The sequence below is a fragment of the Anoplolepis gracilipes genome, chromosome 14 (genome assembly GCF_047496725.1).
Source record: "Anoplolepis gracilipes chromosome 14, ASM4749672v1, whole genome shotgun sequence".
Classification (NCBI taxonomy): Eukaryota; Metazoa; Arthropoda; class Insecta; order Hymenoptera; family Formicidae; genus Anoplolepis; species Anoplolepis gracilipes.
The window spans coordinates 7859520-7875766 of record NC_132983.1 but is presented as its reverse complement, the minus strand read 5'-3'; the positions used below and the strand labels follow the sequence as shown (position 1 = coordinate 7875766).

At 34.4% G+C, this 16247-nt stretch overlaps 1 protein-coding gene across 3 annotated transcripts; it reads left to right on the top strand.

The window, feature by feature from the left end:
• Window positions 1-622: 622 nt before the first annotated feature.
• On the top strand, window positions 623-16011 carry LOC140673324 (uncharacterized). Of its 3 annotated transcripts, XM_072906225.1 has the most exons (3): window positions 658-707; window positions 5726-8178; window positions 8570-8687. In XM_072906225.1, exons 1-2 carry the CDS (start codon window positions 688-690, stop codon window positions 6564-6566), a joined length of 861 nt encoding a protein of 286 aa, XP_072762326.1. In that variant the 5' UTR covers window positions 658-687; the 3' UTR covers window positions 6567-8178; window positions 8570-8687. The 3 variants fall into 3 exon arrangements, 2 of the variants coding, with proteins under 2 accessions (XP_072762326.1, XP_072762324.1); XR_012048041.1 differs by lacking the exons at window positions 5726-8178; window positions 8570-8687 and adding an exon at window positions 15636-16011 and having other exon boundaries at window positions 623-707; XM_072906223.1 differs by lacking the exon at window positions 658-707 and having other exon boundaries at window positions 3602-8178.
• The last annotated feature ends 236 nt before the right edge of the window (window positions 16012-16247 follow it).

Below are 16247 nucleotides of genomic sequence, written 5' to 3'. Positions count from 1 at the left end.
ATCATAGTGTGGTATAGTGTGGGACGTGTCACGGCCAGATCAGACATAAAATATTAACAATTTGTAGAAAGAATTAAGGGCGGAAGAAGGAATTAAGTAAAAAATATTAAATATAAAAGTTTAGAGAAAGATCACGAACGAGTAAATAAGGATATTGAGAAAGATAAGCATACGTGACGGAAATTAGAATACGACACGGCAGAAAGATGTTGTGTAAGCGGAAGCGACAATGAAAACAATACGTGCTCCGATCAGGACCGCCGTCTTTCCCACCTACGAAAAATTAGATATATAAAGACGTCGCAATGATCTTTGCGTCGTCGTCAGTATAAGCATTAAGCACAACCACTGTATAATTGTAGTCGACGAAATATATTCTTTTACGATAGTGTACGGAGTGTTTTCTTTAGTGCGTGGGTTCTAATCCTTTGGGCAGCCAGAATCCCTTCTTCATTCTACTTTAGAGTAGACGGGCATAACATAAATTGGTGGCAGCGGTGGTAGTCTGCCAGCACGAGGAAGACAAAAGTGGTAATAACGTCAAACTACGAACAATAACAAAAGTCCAGACAGAATAGGCCGACAGCGACGATCGAGGAACAGAGGCCAACACGTGACGGTGAATCAAGGCGACAACACAAAGAAGATACTGACCTACCTCACGGAAAGCAACTGACGGCAACAAGAATGCTCTTCTTGGTATTAATGTAAGTCAGACACATTAATAAAATTATATGTCGGACAATCAAAACACGCGAAACACTAACGCAAACACATCGTGGCTACATAGCGGATCTGCGGGAAGGACAATAGCAAATAGTCGCATAAGCTCACAGAGAATAGCAGAAACCGTACTTAGAGAGATTAGAAATAGAGTGCGCAGAAACTTAGAAGCGTACTACTCAAGCAATAGTTTGTCTGAAAACGAATACGGCGCTAATGTTATTAATAGAATGCGAATTTTCATTTGGCGAAATAGATCCGAGTTTAATCGCGAACGCCGACGATCTTGCGCCAGACGCTGAGTCAACTGATAGCTCGCTTAGCAGAGTGACACATAAGCGTAACTTCTCACTAACGACCTACGATTCGAATATCTTTGACCCTGAAGAAATATATCGTGAACGGAAAAACATGATACACACACCCCTGGGTACATCACGAAATATTACCGCCGCCGAGATAAATAGGGAGATTGATCTGTTACGAGAAGAATTAAATAACGATATCACGAACGCGCAAACACAACAAGAATCGACACAAGAGACAGACGAGTCACCGGACGACGTCAGACTAATGCTCCGCGACCTGATACAAGAGATTCATAGTATGCGTGCGGAACTCGATGAAATGCGGAACAGGCAAAGTGGACGATACGGAAGTCCGAACTTAGTAGATTATAGACGAGATCTCGGAAGTAGTTTTACTCCGGAAGACGTACGACGCCATCGAGGGCGAGGTTACTTACCATTAAAAGAAGCGCGAGGAATGATTCCTGAGTTCGACGGGTCATCAAATAAATTGCAAGAATTTTTAAGTGTTACGACATACGCGGTAGAAAACATCGATCCTCTCGATGAAGTATCATTATTTGGAGCAGTACTCTGTACTAAATTAAAAGGTCGAGCAAATATGGATTTCCAGACTCGAAAAATTAGAGATTTTGCACAGCTAAAACAAGAATTAGAAGCGTGTTATGCTAGTAAAAAGAGCACAACTCATTTGCAACTAGAATTTAACACATTAAAACAGAAGCCAGGAGAAAGTGCGCGAGCATATGGTCTTCGCACGGATAAATTAGCTATGGAACTTTACGAATCTATGCTCGAGGGTCGACAACACACTGTCGATAATAAACGCGCAATTATCCAGCAACAAGCATTGGAAAATTTTCAGATCGGTCTGCACGAAGACATTAAAACAATAGTACGCTCACGAGGGTATACGACCTTACAGAAAGCGATAACCGCCGCTGGTGCAGAAGAAAAAATTAAGGGACCGATACTAGCGAGTACACGACCAAAAGCAAACAATTTGCCAAATTTTAACCGTGATATTAAACTAAGCATACGATGTCTAAAATGTGGAAAAATCGGACATTACGGCAGGAACTGTCATACTAGTAGAAACGCGACGCGAATTTCACTACCGCAACCAGACAGACAATCACGCATTAATACAGTCAATAAATATTGTAGCTATTGCAAAAAGATCGGGCACAATAGGGACGAATGCTGATCACTATCCAAAGGACCGGGTAAAGACCGATCTCCTCAGAATAAACATAATAATTTACGATACGAAAATAAAGATCGTAAAGAATATGACAACAAAAGGAATAAGACCGACACCGCATAGAGTAGCGACGAGGAAGACAAGGAAGGGAAAAGACAAAGAAGACCGGCGATCAAATATCACGTCACACATATGTGACCAGCAGCGCATACATATGCAGGGCTGGACTTAGTCGAATTACCCATAAAAGAAACGAAACAAAGCAAGGTAAACGTGCTGTTCGCTATGGGAGCAGCGATATCGTTAATAAAAGTTAAATGTTTAAAAGGAGAAACTATGATCACCGAAAATAAAATAGCGCTCACGGGAGTTAGAGGGCATAAAGTTTATACAATAGGAACAATAAACGCCACAATAAATCTTAAGGAAAGAAGAATTAAACATAAGATGTATGTGGTAAAAGACGATTTTTCGATCGAATACGACGGAATACTCGGAGTATTTCCTGAAGAAACAAGAGACCATTTGCGATTATACCAAGAAGCAACTACGAATCGGGCAAAGTATTTTGAAGTTAAACTCGTACTGAAAGTTCACGTTGCAACCACGCAGCGAAACGATAATTCAGGTAGCAACGGATCAAAATATGATTGAAATAATACAAGCAGAAGAAACGAGACCCGGAATTGTTATAGGAAGCTGCCTAGTCGAGCCAAAGAATTATTTATGTCCAGCAAGTGTGATAAATACAACCGATGCTGAGGTAACCTTATTTAATGCCACAGGTAGTGATTGAGAAGATACTGAAGGAAACGAGAATAAAAATAAATACTGTTAACGGGGAAGATGACACCCCGCGTACCGAAAAAATAGTACGAGTCCTCCGAGCGGAACATCTAAACAAAGAGGAAAAAAGAGCAATACAAGAAATATGCCGAGAGTATAACGATGTATTCCATTACGAAGGAGAGCCGCTTACATGCACTAACACAGTCACACATCGTATAGCAACAAAAGCAGATAGCTCATCGGTCAACGTACGACCGTACCGTCTGCCAGAGAAGCATAAAGCAGAAGTACATCGACAAATACGAGAAATGTTAAAAGATGAAATTATTAGATCTAGTACGAGTCAGTGGAACGCATCACTATTGGTGATACCAAAGAAAGCGGATGCATCAGGAAAGCAGAAATTCAGAGTAGTGGTCGATTTTTGTAAATTAAACGATCTCACAATAGATGACTCGTTTCCGTTACCTAATATCACAGATATATTAGATCAGTTAGGAAACGCGAAATATTTTACAACGTTAGATTTAGCCTCAGGATACCATCAAATCCCTATGAAGAAGACAAAAATAAGATCGCTTTCTCCACACCATATGGGCATTATGAATATAATCAAATGCCTTTTGGGTTAAAGAACGCACCCGCAACGTTTCAACGATTAATGAACGCAGTGTTAACCGGGATGCATCAAATGTTTAGTATATTTAGATGATATTGTTATCTTTGGTGCAAGTTTGCAGGAACATAATAAGCGATTAATAGAAGTATTGAAGAGACTACGGGAGAATAAGCTTAAACTATAGCCTGACAAATGCGAATTTCTCCGAAAAGAAGTAGCCTACCTAGGGCACGTGATCAATGAACAAGGGATTTCACTGGATCCATCCAAAATCGAAGCCGTGAAGAATTTCCCGGTACCCCGAAAATTAAAAGATATCCAAGCATTTATAAGGTTAGCCGGATATTATCGACGGTTTATTGAAAATTTCTCAAGAATAGCGAAACCTCTAACAAAACTGACAAAAAAGGAAAACACATTTGAATGGACACAGGAGCAACAAAACGCATTTGAAACATTAAAGAAAAAGCTGACGACAGCACCGGTATTAAGATACCCAGACTTCGAAAGAGAATTCATTGTAACGACGGATACGTCGGACTACGCAATCGGGGCAATACTATCACAAGGAAACATAGGACGAGACCGGCCTATAGCTTATGCGAGTTGAGTATTATCCAAAGCAGAACAGAACTATACGACAACGGAAAAAGAATTACTCGCGATAATATGGGCGGTAAAACATTTTCGACCATATCTATATGGAACGAAATTTACAATAATAACGGACCACAAATCATTAGTTTGGCTATTCAACGTAACCGATCCCGGATCTCGATTAATTAGATGACGATTGAAATTAGAGGAATATGATTATGTCATCGTACATAAGGCCAGAATAGCAAACAGAAATGCTGACGCGCTAAGCAGACATGTGCCAGGCGTTAACGTGTTAGACGAGGACGGAGAACACGGCACAGGGATAGCGAAAAACTACACGGAAGAGGAGAAGCAACGTATACTATACGAATATCATGATGCACCCATGGGAGGACATCAAGGAGTAGAACAAACCATTAATAGGATTCGATTAACACATAATTGGCGAGGATTAACACGAGACGTAGAGAATTATATCGCGAAATGCGAATTATGTCAGAGGAACAAATTATCTAGAAAAATCAAAGTACCATTAGTAAATAACGGATACGCCAGACAAGCCGTTTGAAAAATGTACTCTGGATATTGTAGGGCCGTTGACAGTAACGGATAAAAGGAATAAATACATCCTAAGATTTCAGGATAACTTAACAAAATTTAGCAAAGCAATGCTGATTCCTAATCAAAAGGCTACGACAATTGTAAAGGAATTTACGACGAAAATCATTTTCGAATATGGAATTCCGGATAAAGTTTTAACCGATCAAGGAACGAATTTTCTGAGTGACGTTTTCAAGAGCGTATGTAAATTTCTAAGGATCACGAAAATTCAGACAATGGCGTATCATCCCGAGAGTAACGGGGCGTTAGAACGTTCTCATCGGACATTGGCAGAGTATCTACGACATTATATTAACGCGGATCAGACAAACTGGGATGAGTGAATTCCTTACGCCATGTTTACATATAATACTACACCACATACTGCGACGGGATTTACACCGTTCGAACTGGTGTATGGACACAAGGCAATTCTACCTACGGCACTGACGCAGCCGCCTAAGCCCACTGTACGTACGACGATTATGTAAATGAATTCCGAGAAAGACTGCGAGCAACGCAGAAATTAGCAAAGGATCATATACAAGAAGAAAAAATTAAGACAGAGGAGAAGTATGATAAAAAAACCAAAGAAATAAAATTTCGAGTAGGAGAAAAGGTTCTCTTACATGATGAAACAATCCGTAGAGGGCGATCCAAAAAATTAAACGCATTATGGATAGGACCTTACGTAATCGCCGAAAGAAATTCGGATGTAAATTACACAATAAAAAAGGGAGAAGAACTTACGCGTACACGTGAACCGATTAAAATCTTTCGTGGAAAATTAAATAGATGCGACACCGCGGAAAAGAGAGATAAGGAAGAAAGTACTTCAGTATACATGCTGCATTATATAATACAAAGATATTCATATTACAGGAGTATGATAGCTAGAAATGTGGATAGCACGGATCCAGACATTACGACAGCATGGAACATCCAAAAATTCTCAAACGAGCCAAGGATTTATTTTGAAAAAATTGGGAAAGTAAATCAAGTCGAATCAGCGTGGAAAATGGTAATAAAATTAGACATTACGGCGTTGAGTCATCGACATCAGCAATTGCAAGGATATATGGCGCAGACCAGGGCATTGTATTACGATAAACCTTTAGAAGAAGATATGAAGGATACTTGCGATACTCTTTTACAGCTAACAGAAAAAGATAACGAACAAGTAACGACATTATTAACTCGAATCGAAACCATTTACCAGACATCGGAAAAACCACGTAGAGGATTAATCGATGGATTAGGAACAATAGCAAAAACGTTATTCGGAACAATGGACGCCGATGATGAAAGAATAATCAAAGAACAAATGAACTTTCTACAAAGAAAACAACAGACGCTACAGCATGTTATGAAGAATCAGATCAAAGTATTAAACGCCACAATAGCACATGTGGATTATCTGGAAAAAGTTATTCAAGGAAACGAAGACAGATTTCTCAACATAACAGAAAAAATGAGGCAGAGCTGGTTACAAATGGAAAAAGGTTACGGATATAGAGAAGAGCTAGACGAGCATTTTATTGTACTAAACGCAATTATAGAAGACTTAATGAACGATATGATGGACATTATCACACATCTACAAGACGTGAAAAAGGGAATAGTCAATATAAGATTGGTGCCAATTGAAGAAGTAATAAGTAATCTCAGGGAAATAGTGTCGCAAATACCACAAGGAACGCGTTTTCCATTTCAAATAGCATAAGGAAATTGGGAAACAATTGGAAAATTCATAACGATTAGCGCATATTATGATAATTCACATGTATATACGATATTAAGATTTCCGTTAGTAGGATATCTAGAATACGAATTAATAAAACCGATATCTTTAACTATATGTATATAAGTACAACAATGTATTTGCGTTCATAGAAGTAAACCAACCGTGGATAGTAATAGATATAGACAGTAGAACATACTTTACTATGACGGAAAGGGATCTTCAAAACTGCGTAATAAACAATCAGCAGTATATATGGGAACAAAATTATCCGATACATCGCGTAGATGACCAAGCGTTATGCGAAGTGCAAACATATGTACAGCTAAGAACACACACAGATAACTGTAACATAAGACACGTACACACGAACACAACAATTTGGACGATGCTGAGTAACGCGAACTCATGGATATACTCCACGCGGACGAAACAGCAGATAGAGATAACGTGCGAGAACGAAACGACTAAGAAAGTCGAGATCGATAGGACGGGGCAGTTAACGATTAAAAGGAAATATAAAATCCTAACACCCGACGTAATAATAAGAACGAAAAAAACTACATTAGTAACATACATTGAAACGCACATACCAGACTATAACTTAACACTGACACCACGAAAACAAACAGACAGATTATTAAATAAAATCGAGGCAATTAAGTTACAAAAAATAATAAAAAATTCATCAGAGTTAATGGAATTAAGTGAAACCTTAAGAGACATGGACGAACAACTACAGGACAATACTCTCACAGTTTTAAATAAGCCAATAGTTTACTATGTAATATCAAGTTGCATGGGAGCGATAGTAATAATTGGTATAGTAATAATAATATTTGCAATAAGAAAAATACGCCAACAAGCAAAAACCGCAGGTAACTAGAAATTTGAACCCGATGGCAAGACCTAGCATAATAGAAGAACATAGTTATAACTTGCCACACCACACGCAAAAGTCAGAAGAAGTAGACACTAGTACGAGAATAGACGATAGAATAGACGATACTGCGATATTATTATACTAGAATAGCGGTTAAGAAACGATTATAAAATTAACGCGGAAGAATCCTGTAAAAAATTAGAAGTAGACGAAAATTCACCGATAGTTAATTTTCTTTTTCCGAAGGGGGAAGGATGTCACGGCCAGTTCAGACATAAAATATTAACAATTTGTAGAAAGAATTAAGGGTGGAAGAAGGAATTAAATAAAAAATATTAAATATAAAAGTTTAGAAAAAGATCAGGAACGAGTAAATAAGGATATTGAGAAAGATAAGCATACGTGACGGAAATTAGAATACGACACGGCAGAAAGATGCTGTGTAAGCGGAAGCGACAATGAAAACAATACGTGCTCCGATCAGGAACACCGTCTTTCCCACCTACGAAAAATTAGATATATAAAGACGTCGCAATGATCCTTGCGTCGTCGTCAGTATAAGCATTAAGCGCAACCACTGTATAATTGTAGTCGACGAAATATACTCTTTTACGATAGTGTACGGAGTGTTTTTTTTTAGTGCGTGGGTTCTAATCTTTTGGGCAGCCAGAATCCCTTCTCCATTCTACTTTATAGTAGACGGGCATAACAGTAATATAATAATACAATAATAAGTGATGATGATTACAGGGTCATGATACTATATCGAGGGCTGTAATGTTTACTTTATTATTATTAGTTGAACACAAAGATATCCAGATACTTTTTTATATAAAGAATATTTTTGATATCTTTTACCGTTTTTGAGTTATTTAGAAAAAGCTATTTTTTTGTCGCCATTTTTAAAGTTTTGACATTTAATTTCGCGACTCACTGTACATTAGTTTCTACATATATACCGAGAAAGAAATGTTTTTAAAATAAATATAAAAAATTTATTTTCATTTCATCAAGAGTTATTGATTTTAATAAAAATATATTTGTATGCATGTACATAAAAATCAGAATAATAAACAATATACTTTAAATATTATCAACACAGGATCGTCTAAGGGTTGAAATCGATACTGTGATGCAAGAGAACAGAGGGAAACTTACGATGAAGGCGTTGCAAAATTTATCATATTTAGAGCGATGTTTAAAGGAAACACTACGTTTGTATCCCAGCGCGTTTTTCATAGTACGAAATCCTACGAAGGATGTAAAATTACGTAATTAACTATCTTTTTGTATATATTGAACATGTCATATTTCATAAAGTACATATAATCGAGTGAAATAAGTTCAATTGCTTTAACATTTAAAAAATACAATATTATGTACATTTTATTTCTTTAAAATACTCGTACTTTTGTAAATTAATATATTTTGTAATTTGATAATATATTTCAGATTCATATAAAATTCATATAAAATAGGTATGGTAATCCTTTTTTTATTGCATTTTGTACATGGTCCATTATACAATGTATATATTAACGAATGTAAAATCAGTTTAACTGCATTAACATTTTAAGAACATTGTGTACAATATTATGTACATTTTATTTATCAAAAAAATTCTTATTTTTGTAAAAATATTTCATAATTTTATAATATGTCTTTCAGAGTCATATGTAGTACCTACTGGAACAACTTTATATCTTAATATCATGGGAGTTTATAGAGACCCTAATTTTTGGCCAAATGAAGAAGTATTCAATCCGGATAGATTTTTGCCAGAGAAAATACAGAATCGTCATCTATATTCCTATATACCGTTCAGCGCAGGACCGAGGAATTGCATAGGTGAACTGTTATTTTCGCTTCTGCTCGTCTCGACAATTTTTGATAGTGTTGATAATAGACTTTAAATTGTATGATAGGTCAAAAATTCGCTCTGCTGGAGTTGAAGGCTATAATAGCATCTCTGTTGCACAATTTTTACTTGGAATCCATAGATGATATGAAAAATATGCAATTAAAGACGGATTTACTTTGTCTTTCTCGTACAGTTTATATGAAATTCATTCCAATTGAACGCAAATAGCCGTATAATTGACACGGATATTATGTAAGTATAAGGACTTGATGAATTGCAAAAATAAAAATTATTACGCATATTATACGTTCAATATTATCAAGAAAATATACATTGCATATGTAAACATGTTATGTGATTTTTTTGTCCCGGAACATACAAACATATTTTTCGCATCTCCTCTTCTTTTTCGAGCGATCAATCGGACGGTGATATTTCAAAGATAGAGCAGTCATAGGAAACATCATAGGAAAATAAATGATTAAATTGATAATTATATGCCTTAAATTAAAACGCATATTCTTTCCATTTTTAAGATACATTAAAGTTGCATTAAATGATAAGTAACGGATTTATAGCAAGGGATTTATCTACAATCTACATTTCCACCTACAAATATCTACAAATCCGTTGCTTTAAAATAAAAGCTTTTTGTCACTCATCGACGCTGATGCGCAGTAGCGGAGGGCAACTCATACAAAAAGATAGTTAATTACGCAATTTTACATCCTCCGTAAGGTTTCGTACTATGAAAAACACGCTGGGATACAAACGTGGTGTTTCCTTTAAACATCTCTCTAAATATGATAAATTTTGCAACGCCTTCATCGTAAGTTTTCCTCTGTTCTCTTGCATCACAGTATCGATTTCAACCCTTAGACGATCCTATGTTGATAATATTTAAAATATATTGTTTATTATTCTGATTTTTATGTACATGCATACAAATATATTTTTATTAACCCCCCTGCGGTTTAACCCGAGTCTGACTCGGGGTAAGCGGACTGTGCCCAAACAGTTACCCCGAGTCAGACTCGGGGTAACATTTTCTTTTATAATTTAAGAACCAGACATCGTAGGAACATGAACCAAGGTGCAAATTAAAGCTAAAGAATTGTACTTTTCAGTGATTAGTTATACTAATGGTAAAAATTACTATTTGCAAAGTTGTGCTCATCTAAATATTGTGAAAAAATATGAATTTTTGAAAGGTACAAAAAAATGTAAAAAAGCAGTTATTAGTTACATATATTAACTAAGAATGATATTTTAGCAGTTTTTGAGTATCTAATTTTAAATTTGTGGCAAAATTTGTTGCTGTAAAATTCAAAATGGCGTAGCGATAAATAAAATAATTTAACAAGTAATTACAAATTAAAATAAATTATAATTATTATAGTTTATAGTGAAAACATATTTCTATCAAAACATTCTCAAAAATAAATAAATACATAAATTGTTATCGCTCTTATTCTAATCTACAAATAATTACTATCTATTGGTCCAATAAACGAGCAAATTGAATTATATGTTCACGAAAATAATATTTATTGTTCTAAATTACATTGTAGTAAACGTTTCGACTGTACGCAGTCTTTCTCAATACATAATGAACGTAAATACAAATGCTAATATTACGTGTGACGGGAACTACAATCAATGTCAGAAAGCATGTGGATAATTTTCTTTTTGTCATCAAAAAATTATAAAACTATAAATTTAACAGTCAATTCCTACACAAGAATTACAATATTTTTCCAACATCGCAAGTTATTAATAAGTCATTATTCTTTGTTCGGTTGAGGGCGAGAAATTACAATTATTCACCAACAACGATCTATGCGTATTTGGATGCATAAAGTTGCAAATTCTATAAAAATATTAAAATTACGTTAACGTTATTACATGAAGTTAAAATCTCGAAAATAACCAATTAATTACCATTTCTTTATTTTTTTATTCCCCTCTAAAACTTACTTGTGTGTTCATTGCATTATCAAAACGCTGCCTTACTAGAAGAGACATGTCACTTCCAACAGACTCCACGCTATACTGTTCACTACGATGTAATTTAGAACAATAAATATTATTATTTTCGCGAACATATAATTCAATTTTTTCGTCTATTGACCGAATAGATAGTAATCATTCTCAAAAATTATAGAAACCTACAGAAACTAAGTTTCACGCAAATAAACATGTATTTTAAGATTTATTACTTTTAAATCCGCCATTTTGAATTTTTGTAATTTTGATCACAAATTTGATATTAGCACCATCAAAACCTATTATACAATATAACCTGAAAGTAAATATTTTTCTATGCAGGAAAAATTTAACCATTTTGATACGATTTCTGTCATTAAATAGAGCCGCAAGAGGGTTAAAATCAATAACTCTTGATAAAATGAAAATAAATTTTTTATATTCATTTTAAAATCATTTTTTTCTCGGTATATATGTAGAAACTAATGTACAGTGAGTCTCGAAATTAAACGTCAAAACTTTGGTACCGTGAAAGATCGATAAATTAAGAAAAGAAGTTCTTAAACGACTTGCTCGTTTTTGCTCCGTTTTGAAGAAAATCATAAACAATTATGTTGACATATTTAACGAAATTAGAATATGCGACATTGAAGTTGTCTGTATCATACAAATATGTAATTCAAATTATAACAGCGTTTAATATTCAAGAAATTATTATTATTCTCACCAAATTTTATATTCGATGCGAACAGTAATAAACAAATATAGGGGAACGTGAGATAGAACGGCCAACGTAAGCATTGAACAAGTTTTCAACATATTAAAAAAGAATAAATCGATCTTTTTTTACTAAAAATATTCTTTGGAATATCCACTATAAGAAAAAACACATGTTTATTATAAAATAATAGTTTAAATAGACGAGATTATTGATTTAGTAAAAGCCTAAATTTTCGTGATATGCTTTTCATGCGGGGTATAATGGACTACCTCCAAAACCTGTTTATTTCATTAACATTGATGTCTAAAATTTCTTAAAAGTTGTATATTATAATATAATATATAGAACATAAGAATATAGATTTGTATTTTTAAATGATAACTATAAATTAATAAATAAAAACAATTCTCTTGTTATAAATATTTTTCTCTTTAAAATATGGAAAAATATCCTTTAATGTAATAATTTTTGGTATTAATTTTGACAGCATTTATGTATACTCTCTTTCTTTCTTTAATATAAAAATAAAAAGTACATTTGGTGGGCTAATATTTCATTAAGCCTCAAAACGTATTTATTTACTTTTGATCATATAAAAATTATAATTAATCAATTTTTACATAGACACAATATGAAATTAATAAGAAAAGATCATTTTAAAACATAAATGTATTTACGGTAATAAAAAATAGAATTTTATCATTGTTTATCTTATGTAAATATATCGTAGAAATACCACTCAGTCGCAGAGAGCACAGCAAGTGCATTTAATAATTTATAACAACTTTCAACTAAAAATATTGCGACCACTGATAACAGCACGCAGAAAGAGACACCTAATAGCAATAATTGCAACATATTTCATGACATGGTAGCATCTCTGTAAAAAGATATCGACTCTGCACCATTGTAAATTCTAAAAAAAAAGAATTTTTTAAATAAAAACTGTTATAGGACTAATATAACAGTTTCTTTTTAATTTCTTTTGTTAAAATTATTCAAATAATAAACTGAATTAATACGTGTATGCGATTTACAATATAATTAATATACAAATAAGCCTCTCCTAGGCCTTCTCCTCCTCAGATTGTCAGGATCGTCAATATCTAATGTTTTATACGAGAGACATACTTTTTTTAATTTGTTTAAACCGCACAAAAGTAAAATTGTGCAATATTTTAAACTGTACAAAAGTACCGTAAAAACATACGATACTTTGACGGTAAATTCCCAAATTTTGGAATAATCGAGCTCTGATTAATTGGGACCCACACTTGTTGAAGCAGACGTGCTTCCAGCAAGTTATTCAATATCAATCGCGCGAGATGTATCTTTCTATACACGAACATACATCAGCTGTGATGCTGAGACGTGTAAATGTTGTTGCGCAATAAAAAATGAGAATTAAAAAAACGCCGAATAACCGCCGATAAACGTTTACATCGATTCAACGTCTTCTTTTCAATCAATCATTTATTACTGAAAAGTAATTCTGAGAGAATCCCATTTAGTTGACATCAAATACGACTCTCGACAACAATTTCGTGATCAAAATCAGGATATTATATGAACAAAAACCCGATCGTGATCGCGATTATGAGACGAAACCGAAAATGTAAACAATAACGCGCTATATGTGTTACGTACCGCAACTTTCCCACGCAAATATTTCATGAATAGATATCTTGTTAAGAGACAGCAGTTTCTCACGCTAGATGTGCATAAACCACAGGACACTCTTAATATCTCTTCGTGAGATATCTCTTTCGGTTAAGCGATAAGCGCATCACTTCGAGATGCCACACGACTTTATCTGCATGGGGGGACCTCCGAGAATAAAGGTCCAACGATATAAAACTAGTCAATTCTAAGTCGTCTCTCTCTCTGAGAAAACACCTTCGACTTGTAGCATTGCGCCAAATAAAGTCTTGTAACTAGATAACTGTACCTTTTTATTCATTACGTCGCGTTCAGCACGTAACATTTGTCGCCAAGGCCAAATGACATATTGTTATTTTATTTACGTATTTTGGAATCGCTTTAGACATATTTTAACGCGTAAGATTTATCGTGTAATAAAATGCGTATGTAATATCGTGGCGAAAATAGAGAGAGTGTGTCGATTAATATATTTTACGCGCTTCTTTATACTATAAGATATACGAAGGCAAAAGGTTTACCTCAGCGCTATCGATACTCACATATATACATAAATATCGATATCGATATTATGCCGCGAGCAATAGGAACGTTCCCGAATCGCGGAAGATACACAAAAACTGAGGAATGCGACAAACAACGGAGCTACGAACGAAAGATCACCAGAGAATCGAGAGAGTCGAACACGAGACGTCGAAGCGAACGGTTGTCAGCTTATAATCGAATTATGCGATTATGGACAGAGAAATCCCGATTACTTACCGTACATCGGAATCTTTTGATTTGCGCACCGTCACGCGGTCTCGCGAGATTCGCACCAATTGTTATAAACATTCTGTACGAATTAAGTGAAAGTTTCATTTATTAAAGTAAAAATAAGGTAGTCAGTATGTTTTACGGTTACTTACCCGGTTCATCGGCACCTACCGTTTCCCTGCATTCAAGCATCCGTTACTGCACGCCGTCCTAAAAAACTAAAAAACCTAAAAGCTGTGATACTTACCTGTAGTGAGATTAGGGAAGGAACATTCTTAGGTATCTTACAATACTATGTATAACCGCGATTTATTTGCTGCTTTAAATATCGGTCGGAATCGTTTTGTATTTTATAACGCGTTAAGTTTTATCGCGTAGCATAATACGTATGTATTATACACACGCATACGAGAAAATATGCACGCGTGTCATTGTGTACGGCGTACTCGACTTTGAGGTGACTCTGACCGAGCGTGAGTCTGTGACAGTTCAGAGTCAAAGCACGTACCATCGTTCCGTCCGTCGGAATCGAAATGAGTGAAAGTCACTAATAGGAATACATCTAATAAGTCAGTTATAACGGAGCATAGAATCAATAATAATCATGATTTCTAGTGGGACGTAACGATATTAGATAATGAACATCATTATAATAAAAGACTAATTTCTGAAATGGTGTATATAAAGCGACAAAAAAATAGTCTTAATTTACAGACTGACACTGATTGTTTACCTGAAATATACTGTAATATTATCAACAATCTCCCAAGCGTTTGAAGGTTGTACATGGAAAGATTTAGAATAGTCGACAAGTAAAAATATCTATTCGTATCATAACCGTTAAACTGTGTAGTAGAACACTGTCACGAAAGGAAGAGAGTTCTGATTAATTTAATCTTAATTGTATAATATCTGTGAATTTTATACAACAATGTAAGTACACCTACTATCATGTATTTGTTCATTAATTTAATCAGATAAACTGACACACCATTATTTTAATCTTAATTTTTTCTCTCTTCTTATCGCATCTCAGTTTTGTTCATTTCAAAATAAAGTAGTTTTATAGAAGTTTGACATATAAATAAATTATATTGAACTATTGACTTGATCATTGAAATGGATGATGCGTTTTGTTTAATAATTTGCATATATTTTTACTCATGTAAATATGACGACTTCCAGGACAATCGTGAACTACAACATCACTTTCACACACCTCCTAATCTACAAGTTGGCGACAGTCACCTGACTTTGAGAATGTCTTCCGCAAGCTTGTACGAGGTGAACTTTTTCCATCTTACTCACAGCGCACGGTTCGCGAATTACATGTTTGATACGATTACCGACATATTAATAAAAATTAGCCTCATTATAATACAGAGGTGATTAAAGCGTTTTGACCTTGTCGGATGGTTTATTAATGTTTGCGAATAACTTGTTTGTTTTTTATATTTGGTTTTATTTTTTGTCATTTTAATGCGCTGAAGAGTGCTTGAAAATATCAAGCCGAAACGTCTGCTTTTTTATATTATTTCATAATTTTCTTTGTCTCAATTCAATACGCCTTTAATATATTTTTATGATATTATATTTGTAATAAACTTTATGTACTTTTTATATTCTTAATTTTAATTTTTAACGTAAAAACTACAGTTCTCCATACCTTTATTACACTTACATTACACTGATTTATTTATATTTTAGTAAGACAATTTGTTTAAGCTGTGAATTATGAATTAAAATGTATTGCTCTCCGCGAAAAGATTTTATTTTAAAATAAAAATTTGTAATTTC

Bases quoted from the DNA above. Each gene is read 5' to 3' on its own strand.
- LOC140673324 (XM_072906223.1), top strand. From the start codon at position 5,688: ATGCTGCATTATATAATACAAAGATATTCATATTACAGGAGTATGATA.